The 15,436-nt window shown below is 50.5% G+C and overlaps 7 protein-coding genes across 7 annotated transcripts; 3 read left to right on the top strand and 4 right to left on the bottom strand.

Annotated features, from left to right (window-relative positions):
- Positions 1–113: 113 nt before the first annotated feature.
- Positions 114–4,334, bottom strand: N7518_010260 (MRX complex DNA-binding subunit; the record flags this gene model as incomplete). Its single annotated transcript, XM_057191186.1, has 3 exons — positions 114–122; positions 174–3,947; positions 4,281–4,334. 3 exons carry the CDS (start codon positions 4,332–4,334, stop codon positions 114–116), a joined length of 3,837 nt encoding a protein of 1,278 aa, XP_057037322.1.
- Positions 4,335–4,870: 536 nt separating this feature from the next.
- Positions 4,871–6,143, top strand: N7518_010259 (GATA transcription factor LreB; the record flags this gene model as incomplete). Its single annotated transcript, XM_057191185.1, has 2 exons — positions 4,871–6,005; positions 6,100–6,143. The coding sequence occupies 2 exons, from the start codon at positions 4,871–4,873 to the stop codon at positions 6,141–6,143; spliced, it is 1,179 nt and encodes a 392-aa protein (XP_057037321.1).
- A 549-nt stretch (positions 6,144–6,692) lies between these two features.
- Positions 6,693–7,788, bottom strand: N7518_010258 (uncharacterized protein; the record flags this gene model as incomplete). The annotated part of the gene is made up of 3 exons (XM_057191184.1): positions 6,693–7,119; positions 7,197–7,496; positions 7,550–7,788. 3 exons carry the CDS (start codon positions 7,786–7,788, stop codon positions 6,693–6,695), a joined length of 966 nt encoding a protein of 321 aa, XP_057037320.1.
- Positions 7,789–8,678: 890 nt separating this feature from the next.
- N7518_010257 (FAD-dependent oxidoreductase) lies at positions 8,679–10,120 on the top strand (the record flags this gene model as incomplete). Its single annotated transcript, XM_057191183.1, has 3 exons — positions 8,679–8,939; positions 9,160–9,545; positions 9,652–10,120. The coding sequence occupies 3 exons, from the start codon at positions 8,679–8,681 to the stop codon at positions 10,118–10,120; spliced, it is 1,116 nt and encodes a 371-aa protein (XP_057037319.1).
- Positions 10,121–10,465: 345 nt separating this feature from the next.
- Positions 10,466–12,237, bottom strand: N7518_010256 (uncharacterized protein; the record flags this gene model as incomplete). Its single annotated transcript, XM_057191182.1, has 3 exons — positions 10,466–10,730; positions 10,789–12,167; positions 12,223–12,237. 3 exons carry the CDS (start codon positions 12,235–12,237, stop codon positions 10,466–10,468), a joined length of 1,659 nt encoding a protein of 552 aa, XP_057037318.1.
- A 392-nt stretch (positions 12,238–12,629) lies between these two features.
- N7518_010255 (putative Phosphoserine phosphatase) lies at positions 12,630–13,679 on the bottom strand (the record flags this gene model as incomplete). Its single annotated transcript, XM_057191181.1, has 6 exons — positions 12,630–12,772; positions 12,830–12,978; positions 13,036–13,338; positions 13,401–13,477; positions 13,526–13,539; positions 13,592–13,679. The coding sequence occupies 6 exons, from the start codon at positions 13,677–13,679 to the stop codon at positions 12,630–12,632; spliced, it is 774 nt and encodes a 257-aa protein (XP_057037317.1).
- A 200-nt stretch (positions 13,680–13,879) lies between these two features.
- On the top strand, positions 13,880–15,364 carry N7518_010254 (tRNA (adenine-N(1)-)-methyltransferase; the record flags this gene model as incomplete). Its single annotated transcript, XM_057191180.1, has 3 exons — positions 13,880–14,180; positions 14,239–14,309; positions 14,372–15,364. 3 exons carry the CDS (start codon positions 13,880–13,882, stop codon positions 15,362–15,364), a joined length of 1,365 nt encoding a protein of 454 aa, XP_057037316.1.
- Positions 15,365–15,436: the final 72 nt, after the last annotated feature.

The raw sequence follows: 15,436 nt of genomic DNA, 5'->3' as shown, positions 1-15,436 counted from the left end.
AACGCTGAAGTATGAAAGACGGCCTAGAACAGATTGAGAGAAAGATTACCCCATGCAAAGCTATAATATGTCCGAACAATGACTAAAAGAAGAGAATACATTCGCGAGAATTGCTACATGACCTGGAACATTGTTAGCAAGAAGCATTACCTGGTACCAGGTTAAAGACATACCTCAGCGATTGACTGCCGCTCAATGATTGATTTCTGTCTCTCGTTGCGCGAAACACGGTAGTAATAGTCGGTAAAGTCACCACATTTCATGTGGCGCAGGAATTCTTCATCGTGCGTGATGACAATCAACTGGAAATTAGCCTGCTGTTGACGAGTGCGGATAATGTCATGCAGCGACTCCGCCAGAGAGCGAATATTATCTCGGTCTAGGTTCGTAGTGGGCTCATCAAGAGCAATGAGACCGCAATTGACACCGAAACATTCCGCAAGGGCAAGACGAATGATGATACTAGCCAGGACCTTTTGGCCTGCACTGCATCGACCTCGCATGTCCATCTCGGCGCCTGACTTGACCATACAGACGCGGTAGTTGTATGATCGATTGCCCTTGGCGTTCTCGTTGTCAGACCGGATGAGGATTGTGTCGACATCTGTTCCGCGATATGTTTTCTGCCACAGTTCGCCAGCGATAGCGTTGATTTCCGCCATCTTCAGGCCGTGGTATTGCATGATTGCTTTGTCAAGAGCGCCACCGTATCGAGCCAGGTCTTCGACGGCGGCTTTGGTGGTCTCCACTTTGATGTGGGATTCCTTGTATTTTGAAGATGCATCCTTATAATCTGTGTTCCAGTCCGCTAGCAACTGCATCAACTGATCGTCCTTGGACTTCATTTCGCCCATCTTGCTCGCCTGTTTGGCAGCAAGGGCATTGTGTTCACGAGTCCAGCGTTCTGACTCTTGCTTGAAACGGCCTCGGTCCACTTCAGCATTTTGCGCTTCCAAGTGCTCAACTTCTTCAGCAACTGTGTTGAGAGATCGAGTGGCTTGGCGATATGTCAAGTTGTCGGAGTATTGCCGCTTGGTGTTTTCGCTGTCCTTGAGTTGGGTCGAGATTTTGTTAATCTCCCTTGTGATCTCGCTTTGATCGGCTTCGAGTTTGCCAATTTCAGCTTCGATTTCTTGAAGCTCCTGCTTGCATCGTTGAAGTTGGCCCGGACCTCCCCGTTGATTGTACGAGTTGATGTCATCATTGGCAAGGTCAAGCTGATTGATGTTCTCAGATAAGCGGCTGATCTCGTGCTGCAGATCTCGTTCACGCTCGTCGGCTCGCTGACTGATATCATCGTAACGGGCTTGGGCTTGAAGCAATTCTGGCGTGAGACTTTCGATATCTCGATCTGCCTTCTCAATTGCGTCCCGCTGCTGATTATTGAGTTTCTTGAATTCCTCAATCCGGACGATCAGGTCCGCTTTCTTTTCCAGCTGGAATTTGGCATTGTCTAGGTTGCTCTTCACATCTCTGAATTCTAGCTCGAGCTTGTTGATCTCTGACCGTGTCTTTTCTTTCTCATTTGTCACTTTTGTAAGAGTCTTTTTCAACTCTCGTGACTTTTCATTGATGGAGGCAATTTCCTCCTGAATGTCTTCCAGGGTACGGGCAGTTGAAGGGTCTTGCTGCTTTGCAGAAAGCTCTTGAATTTGTGATTTGATCGTCTTGATCTCCACATCGTAACGCGCGATAGTGCTCACTGTCTTAGAAAGCCCCTCGACATCACGCTTGCTTTCTGTCTTCTCGCTGACTTTTCCGTCGTGGGTTTCTAGTTTCTCTAGAAGTTGGTCACGCTGGGATTCGGATTCTTGCTCCTCTTGTTGAAGCTCTGGGATGACGGTCTCTGACAAGCGGACCCAGGTGTCGTATGATGCACTAGCAGCGCGAGCAGTTTCGAGATCTTCTTCAAGGCTCTTCAGGGTCTCGTCTTCGGCATCAAGGCCAGCCTTCTTGACTAGGGCATCCAACTTCTTTGTGAAGGTCTGGAGTTCTGCATCGTTCTTGAACGATCTTTGACATGTTCGGCACAGCTTGGTGCGCTTAGCAGCGTCAAGACATTTTGTAAGATACTCTCCCATTCCGGCATATTGATCAGCGTCTTTGCGAGCGAGATCATACTGTGCCTGGCGCTCCTTCACAATTTCAGGGTATTCGGAAGGCTCTGCGTCGACTGCTTCGTGGATTTCCTTCACGCATCCATCAAGTTCCTTTTGACGCTGCTTGAGGTTCCTCTTGGCAGTCTTGAGCTTGAACTCTACATGCTCCAATTCTCGGCTCACGCCGTCGCGCTGTCGCTCTGCATCGGCCACCTGCTTTGATTCGCTATCGAGAGCTTGCTGGAAGCCTCGCTCTAATGTATCCGGCTTCCAGTCGGGACCAACGACCTTCTCGAGGCGATCGCTATGAGCTCCTCTCATCGTCTGTAGGCTGCGTTCGCGGTCCTTCAATTCTTTCTTGAGGTGGTCTAAGCGAGCCAAGTCCCCAGCCTTCTTGGTTGATTCAATGAGCTCGGTATTCAATCTCGAGCTTTCATCCTCAAGGCGCCGAATTTCCGCATTGGTATCCTGGATATCTTGATCCCAGGAAGCAGTTTTGGCTCGCTCTTTCGCGTGCTCAAGGTTCGACGTGATATCCTCCACCTTTGACTCAAGCGCAGCCTGTAAGCCCTCATCAACCTCGATTTCATTGAGCTTTTTTTGATGGGTTGTTGCCTCCTTGTCATTCGCAGCAATCTGTCGTTTTGCCGCGTGCTTGGTCTCTTGGAGTGCGGACTTGGTTTGCCCAATCTCATTCAATTTTTCTTGAACCTCGCGGAGCTCTTTCTGGGCTTCACGCCTCACACGATCCAGAGATTGGTTCTGGTCTTTTAAGAGGCGTTTGATCTTCTGCATGAAGGTGTCAATTTCAGACTGATCCATCTTCTCGCCAATACCACGGATGTTGTTGGCACGAGCAATCTCATTAATCATGTTCTGACGCCTTTGAGACTGACGCTCAAAGTTGGCCTTGTCGTTCTCAAACTTTCCATTCTCAGCTTGTTTCAGCCCAAGGCGGTGCCGAGTCTGCTCAATCTGCTCCTTAATTTCCATATAGCTTTCCTTTTCTGACTCTTCTTGTTGCTGGTATTGGACCTGCTTCACTTCGAATTGCTCCAGGGTAGATTCAAGCCATTCATCGGACTCATCAAGCTCAACTAGATGTCTCTTGAGGTTGTCAATGGTGGTTTGGATACTTTTAGCTTCGATGCGCTTGCCCTCAAGAGCACCGAGCACCTGGGCATAACTTTCTGATTGCGTCCAAGCCTTATCAGCAAGCTCCGCGACGCGCCGCATCTCTTGTGACATCCGCTGGGTCTCTTCGCGCAAGGCCTCGATTTCCTCTTGAAGCTTGATGGATCGTTTTTCAGCACGGTCTGCTTTGTCTTTGTCTTCTTTCGCATGCTGCTCCATAATCTTATATTTGCCAAGCTCCTCGTTCTGCTTCTTTCGCAGTGCTTTGATGTTGTCAATGGCCTTGGTGTACTTCATAGCCTCAAATATTTCGTCAAACCTCTTTTTCAACACAGACGGTTCACTCATTGGCCACAGACTCTCGTCCTGATGGCAGAAAATGACCGAATCCAGTACGGCCTTTGAGACGCCCAGATACTGCGGCATGATTTGGTCCAGCTCAGCCACTCGCGATGAAATAGCTGTGCGCTCGCCGTTTTTGACCATAAGCAGCTGGCCTTCTAGGGTCTTCTGCTGTCGTGTGGTTTTCTTGACCGTAAGCTGTAGACTGCGCGTGGCAACCATTTTCGCTCCGGAAGTGGCCTTGAATGACAGCTTCACCTGGGCCAGTACCTCTTTTTCACCACATAGTTTCGGGTCGTGGATGAAAGCACCGCCTTTGCTGTTCGGAGGAAGATCACCCGTTGTGGCATATTTGAGACACTCGATGATAGTCTAGATCCACGTCAGTTCCCTGCTGGTCGCAACTCTAGTCGTCCATTTCGCCATTTCGTACCGTTTTTCCTGAGCCATTGTATCCGACAATCAATGTGAGAGGTGTGTGGAATTGGATCGTTTCGCTGCGCGTATTATCGAAGGAGCGGACTCTAGAACAAGCGTGGTTTTATGAGCATGAGTGTAATTACTCTCCGCAGTGGTCGCACTCGGATCAAAAGCTTTGAGAGACGTACCCCAGGATAGAGAGCTTATCAATCTTCGCTACAGTATGTTAGATGACCGTTTGTTCCTTTTTTTTTTCCCTCGCCGAGCTATAGTTGTTGCACTTACACCTAAACCCCAGTTAGCATCGCGACACGAGACGGGAATGATCGGCACGTACATTTCGAACAAAAGCTATGAGAGGGGCGTGTGAGCCCGTTGGCCTTTAGCTTTATTGAATACAGTCGAATAAAAAGCCAAACAGAGAGAGAGCTGAGAAACGAAAGTGCTCCGATCGCCGTTGAATGTGATTGATCACATAGTCCCGCGTCGAGGCGACACGAAATCACGTGGATTGCACTAAAGTGCTGCGGGCCCACAGGGATCGGCGGCTTTTTGTCAACCAGCAATGGCCGGCTCTTATTTCCAGAGTTCTGTCTTTTCGAGGAGATCCAGACCATCAGTGAGACGATGTGCATATTCTGAGAGGCGCATCGTCCCACCCCCTCTTGTCTGAATGAACCGAACGTACTGTCTCGAATCTGGAGAATGAACCGTTCCATTTTCAACGCTCACTCTACTATATCCGTCCCCTCGTGCGGTCATAGTTTTTTGAGGGAAATCTCGTGGCTCTTCATGAGACGTCGGATCCAGAAGCACTCGAACCTATTACTAGTGCCATTATATCTCCCTTTTAACTTCTCTACACTGCGCTCGACATGGCTCTGAGTCGCCCACAACCCTATGAGGGTATGCCTCTACCCAACTACCAGATGAGATCGGGCTCCAACGAGGGGCATCCGGGGTACACAATGGAGCAGCAGCACGTCCATGCATCCTACGGTGGGCTCTATGGGGTGCAAGGTGCTCATCACGGGGGATATCAGGGTGTACAAAACGACGGGGGCTGGACAGAACGAGTTCTCGATGAAATGAAGGACCTGCTACTTCTCCTCACACCCCACGGCCAAATCACCTATGCCTCACCATCGTGCAAGAGTATCACCGGCCGTGTCGCAAAACAACTCGAGGGAAGTGCTCTGGCACATTACATTCATCAGGACGACCAGCCAATCTTCCAGCGAGATTTGGACGAATCGGTGGTTGCGAACCAATCGTTCCGGACCCATTTACGATTCCACAAGACCAACGGCACATATTGTCTCATGGAGGCCTATGGACACCCACATCTCGCAAACCAGGATGAGCGTGTAGGGAGACCCACGCCGGCCAACGGGCGCTGCACCGGATTTTTCCTCGTGTGCCGACCATATCCCAGCAAGGTCTCTCAACTGCTCGACTCTTTTTTGGAACACAAGATTGAGAACGCACGTCTAGTCCAACAGATTGCCAAATTGAAGCAAGAAGAAGATGAAGGGGCGACCGCGACTCGGGTGCCCTATTCTAGGAGCGACCAGGATATTCGTGCCCCCGTGGCCGAAAACCGATTCCAACGATTCGCTCATTCGGGGGAAATTTCTAGTGACCCTGATACTACAGACACCGTAGGGCCGAACTCGGATGAATCCGACACGAGCCAATCGACGGGCTATTTCGCAGAGCCCAATACCCGCGAAGTTTACTCACACATCGACGGCATCGAAGTCATGACCGGTCTTAACTACGCAGACGGCGAGAGATCGCACGGCCTCAGTACAGGTGTCAACCGTGGCCGTCTTATACATTGCGATATTGACATCACCACTGCTGCTGACCAAGAGCGCAACGCTCAGGAAGGTGACCGCCGTAAAAGGCTCAAGGCCCAGCATGTCTGTAGCGACTGCGGAACGGCAGACTCGCCAGAATGGAGAAAGGGGCCCAACGGGCCTAAGACCTTGTGCAATGCTTGTGGCTGTAAGTATTGTCCTGTCTGTTGTGACCCCCGCTCAGCTTGCTTGTAACCTGTCTACTCTTGGCACGGAACGAGCTAACCCACTTTTATTTCTAGTGCGCTGGTCTAAGAAGGAGAAGAAACGCCAAGAGTCAGCCTAATTTTCAGTTCTCGGTTTATTTGCTTTTCTTGGGCTGGTGGCCTGCCAACCCCTCAGTTGTCCGGGCGCTTTGACTGGTCAGGCATGCTGTCCATTTCGATGAATCTGCAATGATCTTCAGACGAGCCCCATGCTCGCTATCGCATAGGTGATGATGTTATGTCCTGTGAAATGGATCTCTTTGGTCCGATGTATATAGCTAGCCGCGATTTCTTTTGTTTCTTTTGCAAACATTGTGTACTACTGCACTACGAAACCTATGTTTTTCCCTTGGTAATTCAAAATTTCATTATGAGGAATTAAATGATTTGACAAAGTCGGAGCAAATCAACAGTCCAACGCCCAGGATAATAACGGCATGGAGTATGTACTAAGTAAGCACTTGTGGGCATTTGGCCAAAGATAAGCCACGGAGAGGGCCAAAGGAATGAACTAGAACCCCATATGAACGCCATCTTTGGGCCGTTAAATAATGAAAGTGATGTATGGGCAACAAGACGTGGTATCATAAAACGCAATTTCTCGACAAACAACAATTCAACGAGGGCATTCAGGCCCTAGCAGCCCTCTTTGGCGGCGGCGGGAAGTACATCGGCGACCCTGTCGAACTCTCCGGACTGACTTCATACGATTGCGGCGACGGGTATTGAGGCTGAGGCATACGGGAGTTGTCCCGCAGTGGGAGGTCCGATGCGGTACTACCATTGCCAAGTCGGTTGAAGGCCAGCGTTCGAGGTGCGAAGGGCGAGATATTTCCTCCAACAGCCATGGGCGGAACCCCGGGGGTACGGGGAACCATACCTGATCGCGGCATTGGGCCGGGGGTCATGGGAATCATGCTGGGAGACTTGATGATCTCTTCTTCGAACTCCTTCTCGATGCGACGCTCTTCTCTCTGCTCCAGAATCGCATCCCGTTCTTCGGGGGTGATGAAGCAGGAGTGGATACAGAAGCCGAGGATAATTACATAGTAGACACTGAAGGGGCTGTTAGCTAACTGTTTCCTCGTAGAAGGGGAGTAAACAAATATTAGAGTGGAAAGGGCCGAACTAACACCATGATAACGGTCACAGCAAACAATGCTTTCGCTTGCATGCAGTATCCAATATTGGACTTTTTGTAGGCGACACTGCAACTCTTCGCAATGTACCACGGGGCCCCTGGCTGAGGATGTCTGGGGTCTGACATGTCAGACCCAGCCTGATACACCGCTGACACGATATAGAGAGCGACCAAGGACACGTGGACGGCGACCGCAACAGGAGGATAAAACAGGTTCATCCAGTGGGTAGGCAATTTCGTGATGAGGAAGAAAGTGCTTAAAACAGCAAGGACAAGATTGTAACTGGTGATACTGTTTTAAGTCAGCGGCCACCTCTTGCATATTGAGTATAATGAGTAACTTACAAGCTGGACCAAACCATAGGGGCCTTGAATGGTTTGTAGTTCGCTGCTGCATACAGTGCCTCGTTGGGAGCACTGTTGAATCCATTGTCTGCTCCATCTTGCCATAACAATGTCTGGTATAGATTGTGGGAAGCGATACCAGTCAATGTCAGCATTACGATGGTGATCGGAAACTCCCCAGTCATCAACCAAAGCACGAGCTTGTGGTGCTTATGCTTCTTTGGAAACAAGAACTGCATTTTGGCGTTGGGTTTGGAAGGTTCGCAATAAAAATCGACTATATTTTCCCAAGCTGACCGTTCAGCCGAAGCGCTTATGGAAGAGTTAAAGCTGTGTACAATATCAGATCGGCCGGCTAAGACCTTCTGTCTGTCGCACGAAAAGGGCTAAATGTTTCAACGTGGTAGAGGGGTCAGAAAAGAAATTAGAAGAACACAAGTCTGGGCAATCCGGAGGGCGAGCGTTAGATATGAGCTCGAGGCCAACAAGTGGCCGAAGGCACAATCCATCGCATGCAGGAGGGGCACGAATCAGCATGGGAAGACCCCGTGCGAAGAGATTGATGTGTGTTTGGGAGGTGCATCTAGCCAATGCTTGATGGCGGCAAAGCGCCAGCGTAAGTAGTAACCCGGTCATCACACCAATGAGACGACGAGGATCGAGGGAAACCGCCGGTCGTCACACGCTAGCTGGTGTGATAGGATGGCAGGCCTGCATGAAGCCCTCAATCACATACTTCCCCTCAACAGGATCAGCGCAACCTTGGCACTTTGAGGGAACTTGCAGCCTTCCAGTACGAAGCGCCCGGCGAACCGCTGTTGGGTTGATGTGTCGCATTTGTGACTATGTAGTTGACCGTGCATATACCCATGCTAGCCCCGGCGTCAGGAAAATGGGAACAAAGAAGATGACCTCTCATTTTCGACCATAGCCATCATTAATTCCTAAGTTGTCGAGTTCTCACCTTGGAAGTTGGAAGTGGAAGTTGTCGTGGCTTAAGGAAGTCATGTGGTCGGCAGAATCCCAACCTGTGATCTCAAATGCAATACGATCATGCCATCTTTGAGGGATTCTATCAACTAAATCCAAGTCTAGATTTGTAGCATGATCCATCTCTTGATATATCTTGATGAAGTCGTTCCAGTTGCGTCCGCTTGCTCTTCGCTCAGCCATTCCACCCCGCATCATCCGGCCTAGTCAACTTGGATTCCCTATTTCAAGAATCGCACGCCAAATGAGTTCCCAGAGAGAGGACTCAATTCCTCATGAGCTGCGCACGGCTGCAGAGCCCCGGCAAAATAGACTACACCCAGTGCAATTATCGCACGTCGAGCAGGTCAACCCCTCTGTTCGGCTCCTACAGTTCACTCTGACTCCCCAAGAGAATAATGTATGGATTTACTTTATTTCCTCGTCCGCTGCCTCTATATATTTCCCTATCTCCCGTATCTTCTACTCATACATCAAACCCGGCTGCCACTCTCGGGTTGTTGTCTCCGCGCCGTTGGATCCCATCCGTATATGCCCCGCACGCCCTATGGTTCCAATCACATCTGGGCATCTGCTATCACGCACCTTCATCCAATAGACGTCACTGACGCATTCTACAGGATAACGACCAACAGCCATTCAGCTTCCTCCCTGGCCAATGGCTTGATGTCCATATTCCCTCCAACACCCAAGCCGGGGGCTTCACTATCACCTCCACCCCGGCAGATGCGGAAGTGCTGCCATCGCCAGAGGCTTCTATAGACTCATTAGCTGGCGAAGCGCTAGAACCATCTTCGGAGTCTCAGGGGCGACCACCATATGTGGAGCTGGCTGTACAAGACTCGCCGAATAACCCATCCGCCGCATGGCTGTGGAGACCAAAAGAAGAGATTCTAGGCAAGGAGCTGAGCATCCGAGTTGGCGGAAGCTTTACCTGGCCTCCCACTGGAGTCGATGTTAATGATGTTAAGAATGTGGTCTTCGTTGCCGGTGGTGTTGGCATCAAGTAAGTGATACTCCAAATATCATGTCCGCGATGTATACAAACGTCATCACAAACCAAGACTGCACTTGTTTCAACCCCTCGTGAGCAAAATCTAACACAGTCTCAGTCCTCTGATATCCATGCTCTCCCATCTGAACAACAACGAACCCCACACGCCCAACCCAACAACCATCCACATCCTATACTCCAGCCGCCTACCGCAAATCCAGGAAACAGTCTCGGCAGACACAACACTAGACCAGATCCTGTTTCTCCCACGTCTGCGCCAGATAGTCCGATCTCAAGAAACTTCGCATCGGCTACGGATCTCGCTGGATCTTTTCCTTACGGACTTGGCCTCGTCGCCTGATCTCCTCTCATCTGGGTCTCCCTCTGATCTCAAGATTCACCGAGAGAGGATATCTGATCGTGATCTGCGCTCTGCGGCTGTGGGTACCGATGGTGAGGTGGATCCTCGGGGCACAGTGTGCTATGTATGTGGACCGCCTGCTATGACTGATTCCATTGTGGAGAAGTTGGTTGGGATTCTAGGGGATGGTGGTGAGCAGCGAGTTTTCTTTGAGAAATGGTGGTGAGAATGGGACGAGATTAGTAACGACGTGATATATTCACATGAGATGAATTACAGTTTGTTAGTCGATGAATGAATAGTCAACGTTACAGTTCAGGCCTACAATAAGAGCAAAATAGGACTAGGAGAAATGGCTTCAATATTTTTAAAAAGATAAACTCCCCCGCAGATGCCGACCTGACGTAGGCAAGGGGCGAAACGATATATGTACAGGAAAATAAGAGAAAGGCCGCCGACAAGAACGGAACGACAGTATGTGAGAGCAGGGGCAGTACAGACACGCTGACATCTCGATACAAGGTGGGACGAGAAATGGAAAAGAGAATAGAGAGAGAGAAGTCAGGCTTGGTTAGGATGCTTGCTCTGGGCCCTTGACGGCACCGCCGTCGACGATCATCATTTCGTCGATTTTGGCTTCGGTTTCACCCCATTCTAGACGCTTGTATGTGGATACGCGACCGGGGCCTCTGTCGAAGTCGAAGAAACGCACTCGTCGAACGAAGTCATCGTAGCCACCATACCCGCCCATTCCGACACCGCCGCCGTAGCACATCCAGAGAGATGGCTTTGCATTGTCGTCTTGTTCGAGCATGCAATAGTCATTGACATGATCACTAGAGAACGGTTAGTCTTTGGAACGGCACAAAAGGAACCTTGGAATGCACGACTTACTGTCCACAACTAACAAACAAAACACCCTCTTCTTCAAGGGCGTTCTTGAAGCCAGAGTTGAATCCTGGTGCAGTAGGAGGTTCCATCCATGTACCCTTGAAGTACTTTCCTGACGTGCGATACTCAGGGAGCGGAATGTGAATAAATGCCACGTTCATATGGATATGGTTATATTCCTGGTGTTTGGATCTCAGGCTTTGGGCGGTGTTTTTGAACCACCGAGTTTGGCTCGGTTTGATCCAATCGTAGCCGCGGAACTGACGCTCGTCAGGAGAGTAAGAATGCGTGTCAAGGAAATAGAGGGTCAGGGCAGAATGAGTGCTTGAGCCCCAATCGAGGACTTCGACAACGTAGTTTCCGACCCCGTCAATGTCTTCGGGGCCGGCGGCTGAAAGAGAGTAAGGGAGGTCCTCGTATATGGTCATGAGTTGTTCTCGGTTGAGGTCACCCTCGTCGTCGTGGTTTCCAAAGATAGCTGCGTATGGAATCTTGCGGTCGACCAGAAGCTTTACAGACTTGTAGAGAGCACTTTGTGCATCTGGAGCGGTCTCTCCGTTGATCTGGTCACCCGAGAAGACTACCATGTCCGGCTTCTCTTCGTCAAGGAGTCGTTCGACAAATTCCAAGGTTCGGGGGTCGGCTTCACACTTCTGGCCAGCCACCGCTTCCGCGGGAACAGGGTCACGACAGTGGCCGAGACCGGTGCTCATGTGGAGATCTGCCAACTGCATCACCTTGAATTTCCCATTATCGTTGATTCTGGGAACGGGCTTCTTGGGTTTGGCCTGCGGATGCCCTCTTCGGATACTAAGACGAGTCTCTAACTCTTCCGTCTTACTATCCAGGAGGATAGGAGTATCTTTGACTTCCCAGTTGGGACGAGGATCGACAGCATCCGCTCCATAAAGGACATCGACGTATGTCACGGCGTTTTCGGAGTCGCTAGCATGGCGGGAGGACGAGCGCTTGAGCCAGATGCCTCCCGGTCGGGGTTCCCACGATTCGACTTCGGTCTTTGCAACAAATTCAGATGGGGGAGTGATACGGCTAATTTTCAAGTCGATGACCACCTTGTCATCAGGGCCCAATTCCTCCTCCTTTTTCCGCTTGAATTGAACGTAGGCACTCGAGATCCAGCCCGAGTGCAGGTAGAGGTCCTTGTCGACGCGGTACCAGGTTTCTGGGTCTAGCTTACAGCTCGAGAATGGATTGAGGGAGGAACAGGTTGTGACGGTCACATCTGTGATCACGTAACCGGAATAATGCGATGGAAGGTGGCCATGGATTGAAGAGGGAAGGACACTAAATCGATTGTCGAGAATGATGACCACGAGGAGAATGAATGTTGCGAATAAACCGAGCTGTACGCTCGCTCGGACCTACACAAATTCGATGTTAGCAACCTGCTTCACAGGGAGTAAAATAATGTCATACTAGCCGGCGAGCCATTATGAAATAGATATCACCCTGGCAAGGACTTGAAGAAAAGCGAGGCGCCCTGTCGCATGATGCCCACGGATTTCAAATGTATAGGGCAAAGGAGAGGACCAAGTTCGGTCAACTCTAGGATATAAAGGACAAGTATAATTTGTTTTGGGGGGTGAAGTTGCAGGTCACCCTCGACGCTTGGGCCCCGAAGGCGGTGACTCCTGAAGGGTTGGTCTAGCCTTCTCCCAATGCTTGATGTTTGGATGTTGGTGATTCATTGACTTGGCAATTCTTACTCCGTACTCTTTTCACCGATCTTCTCATTATCCTTGTTCTAAATATATGTGAAATTCCCGTCCATCATCAACATTCATATGCAAGTTGCATGTCTATACAGGTCCACCGGGATCCCTTTACTGGCCGAGCGAAGTCTTGGCAGCCACATCGCCCACTGACACCTTGCCGCTCAATATGTCTTTGGAAGTCGAGAGGATTGTGGACCAATTCTGGAAAGTCGTGTAGGGCATTCCCCTGCGCTGGCAGTAGGTCACCAGATCTGCAACGGCGTTAATTCAGTGTCTCGGAATCTGTTACGGTTCGCCCAGATAAATACCTTTGCCTTCCTTGGCGAAGAGAAGATCAGTTTCTGCAGCCGCAGACAAATCGGAAACACCGTCTCCGGCGTATAGAAGAATCGGGCGTTCTCCGTCGGGCAATCTGGCATAAGGCTTGATCTCCAGGGACTTGTCATGTCCGAAGTGGCTGGTGAGTGATTGTCAGTGAGGCTGGGGGAATGATGATCGGATTGACATGGCTTACCTGTCATCATGGTACTCAATCTGCCAACCACCCTCGCTGTTGATATTCTTGCCATCTCGGCTCACGGGCTCGTTGGAAATGATGGTGAGGTGGCTGGCGGGCTTGTGGCCGAGGAACTTCTCTAACAAGGCACTGATGATGGGTCGCATTCCAGATGAAAGGATGACAATGGGAACATTGTTTTCCTTAGCCCAGTAGTAGAATTCCTCGAAGTATGGATCCAGTTTCATGTTCTTTAACAGCGTGTCGATGCACTGGTCGTATGGGGTCTTGATACTATCGAGCATCTCGCGGAAGGCATCCCTATAGTGAAGAAAGACTCATTAGGGCTTGCTTTTGGAACAGACAGTGTCTTCAACACTCACCGGAAGCTCAGAGTCTCGTCAAGGACCTGGTCGTTCAACACAAGGCGCTTTTCTCGGCCGAAGCCAATGTTATCGATCTGAGTAGCATTAGTGAAGATCTAGGATTTGGCAGCGATGCGATATACCATGAAGTCATTGCCTGCGATTCTAGTCAGCATGCAAGTACTAGCACTTTGCGGGGAAGCACCTACTGTCATCGACTGTAATTGTCCCATCAAAGTCGGTGAAAAAGATGAGCTTAGGCTTAGTCTCCATGTAGGGGAGAGCGTTGGAACCCATGATCGCTATATATAGCAATAGAAATGAATCGCAGTATGTACAATTCAGAGAATGACTGAAGAAAAGCAGGCGCTAAGATTAAAGATGTGCCCCTCGGTGACTGGGGTGGGTCGAGCGGTACCGCAGCGGGCCAGTCTCAGCCGGATTTTCCTTTTCTGTTTATTCCAGGGCTAGTACTTCACATTTATTGTTTCCACATCATGTCTCGTCTGCGCCAGGCCCTGCAGCGCGTCTTTGGTGTGACTCCTACACCAGGCGCCTTGCGCTCTCGAACCATTGACACGAATTTCTCCATTATAAAAGGTAATTGTGTTGCAACGCCTCTTCGCAACGTCGGGCTAACGAAACGCGCAGAGGGAGACCGAGTCATTATACACGGCAAACAGCCCTCATTGTCAAAAGCATTGAAGCGAGGTGAAAAGCTCCAGACTGCTCGTGGAGCAGTGGACCATGAAAGCATCATTGGGAAACGGGTCTGGAATACGGTACAGGCTCGCAAAGGTCAATACACTCACTTCTCGATTCTTGGACATGACACTGATATTTCCGTTATATACAGGCCCGAACATCCGAGTCAGCCTCCCAACGTTAGAAGAATACGTCGCCCTGACCCCTCGCTTGGTCACGCCGGTATGCGCATCACTCCTGCGGATCAGACACGGAGATACATTGGACTAACGCTACCCCAGTAGATCTATCCACAGGATGCGAATTTGATTGCTTCCCTTCTCGACATCCATGTCAACACTCCTGCCGCTGGCGAAGTACAACCCACTCTGGAAATCCTCGAGTCCGGAACAGGCCATGGATCCTTGACACTACATCTGGCGCGAGCCATTCACGCCGCCAATACCACTCCTCCGCCTCGTCCACCTCGATCCCAGATCAATTACCTAGAAGGCCGTGTCATTAGACCGAGTGAAAAGGATACGGAACAAACAGGAGAGAAACCCGCCGAGCCAGTTGCGGATCCAGCACAGGAGGAATGGGATGCATGGCGAGCGCAGCGCAACGCCGTCATTCACACAGTCGATGTATCGCCAAAGTTCGCTGCACTGGCCGAGAAAAATATCCAGGGATTCCGCCGTGGAATATACGCAGGCAACGTTGATTTCTATGTGGGCCCCGTTGAACACTGGATTGCCAAGCAGAAGCAGCAGCGGAAAAAGACTGGCCTGGCTGCGCTGACTGGGGGTAACCCTGTAGATCCGTTCCTTTCGCACGTTATTCTGGACATGCCTTCCTCAAACCTGAGGATCCCACATGTTACTCCGATGTTGAAGCGTGATGGCCTCCTAGTGGTGTTCATGCCTAGTATCACCCAGATTGGCGAGTGTCTGCAACTGATCCGGGACCAGCGACTGCCCCTCGTTCAGGAGAAGGTTCTCGAGCTTGGCTCTGGAATCAGTGGCGGCCGCACATGGGATGTGCGTTTTGCGACTAAGAAGTCCGGCGCCGACCCATCGTCCTGGACTGCCCCTTCAGATGCTGAGGCTGCCAGTCCTGCGGAAGCCGACGAGCAGTCCACTACCTCCGATGCTGCGTCCGAGGTGTCCACCACAGAGGAGCCTGCAAAGGAAGGAGAGTCTGTCTTGGTCTGCCGGCCCAAGGTTGGAGTGCGTATCCAGGGCGGTGGCTTCGTGGCAGTCTGGCGGCGGATCGAGGAACGTTCTCCCAACATATAAAACCTGTACTATATACCTGTATTGTGTTGCATGTCTGATACGGACTAAATCCATTTGTACAATATAGAGAAT

Source organism: Penicillium psychrosexuale (assembly GCF_028828465.1).
Source record: "Penicillium psychrosexuale strain IBT 29551 chromosome Unknown utg000006l, whole genome shotgun sequence".
NCBI lineage: Eukaryota > Fungi > Ascomycota > Eurotiomycetes > Eurotiales > Aspergillaceae > Penicillium > Penicillium psychrosexuale.
This window is presented reverse-complemented; position numbering and strand designations above follow the sequence as displayed.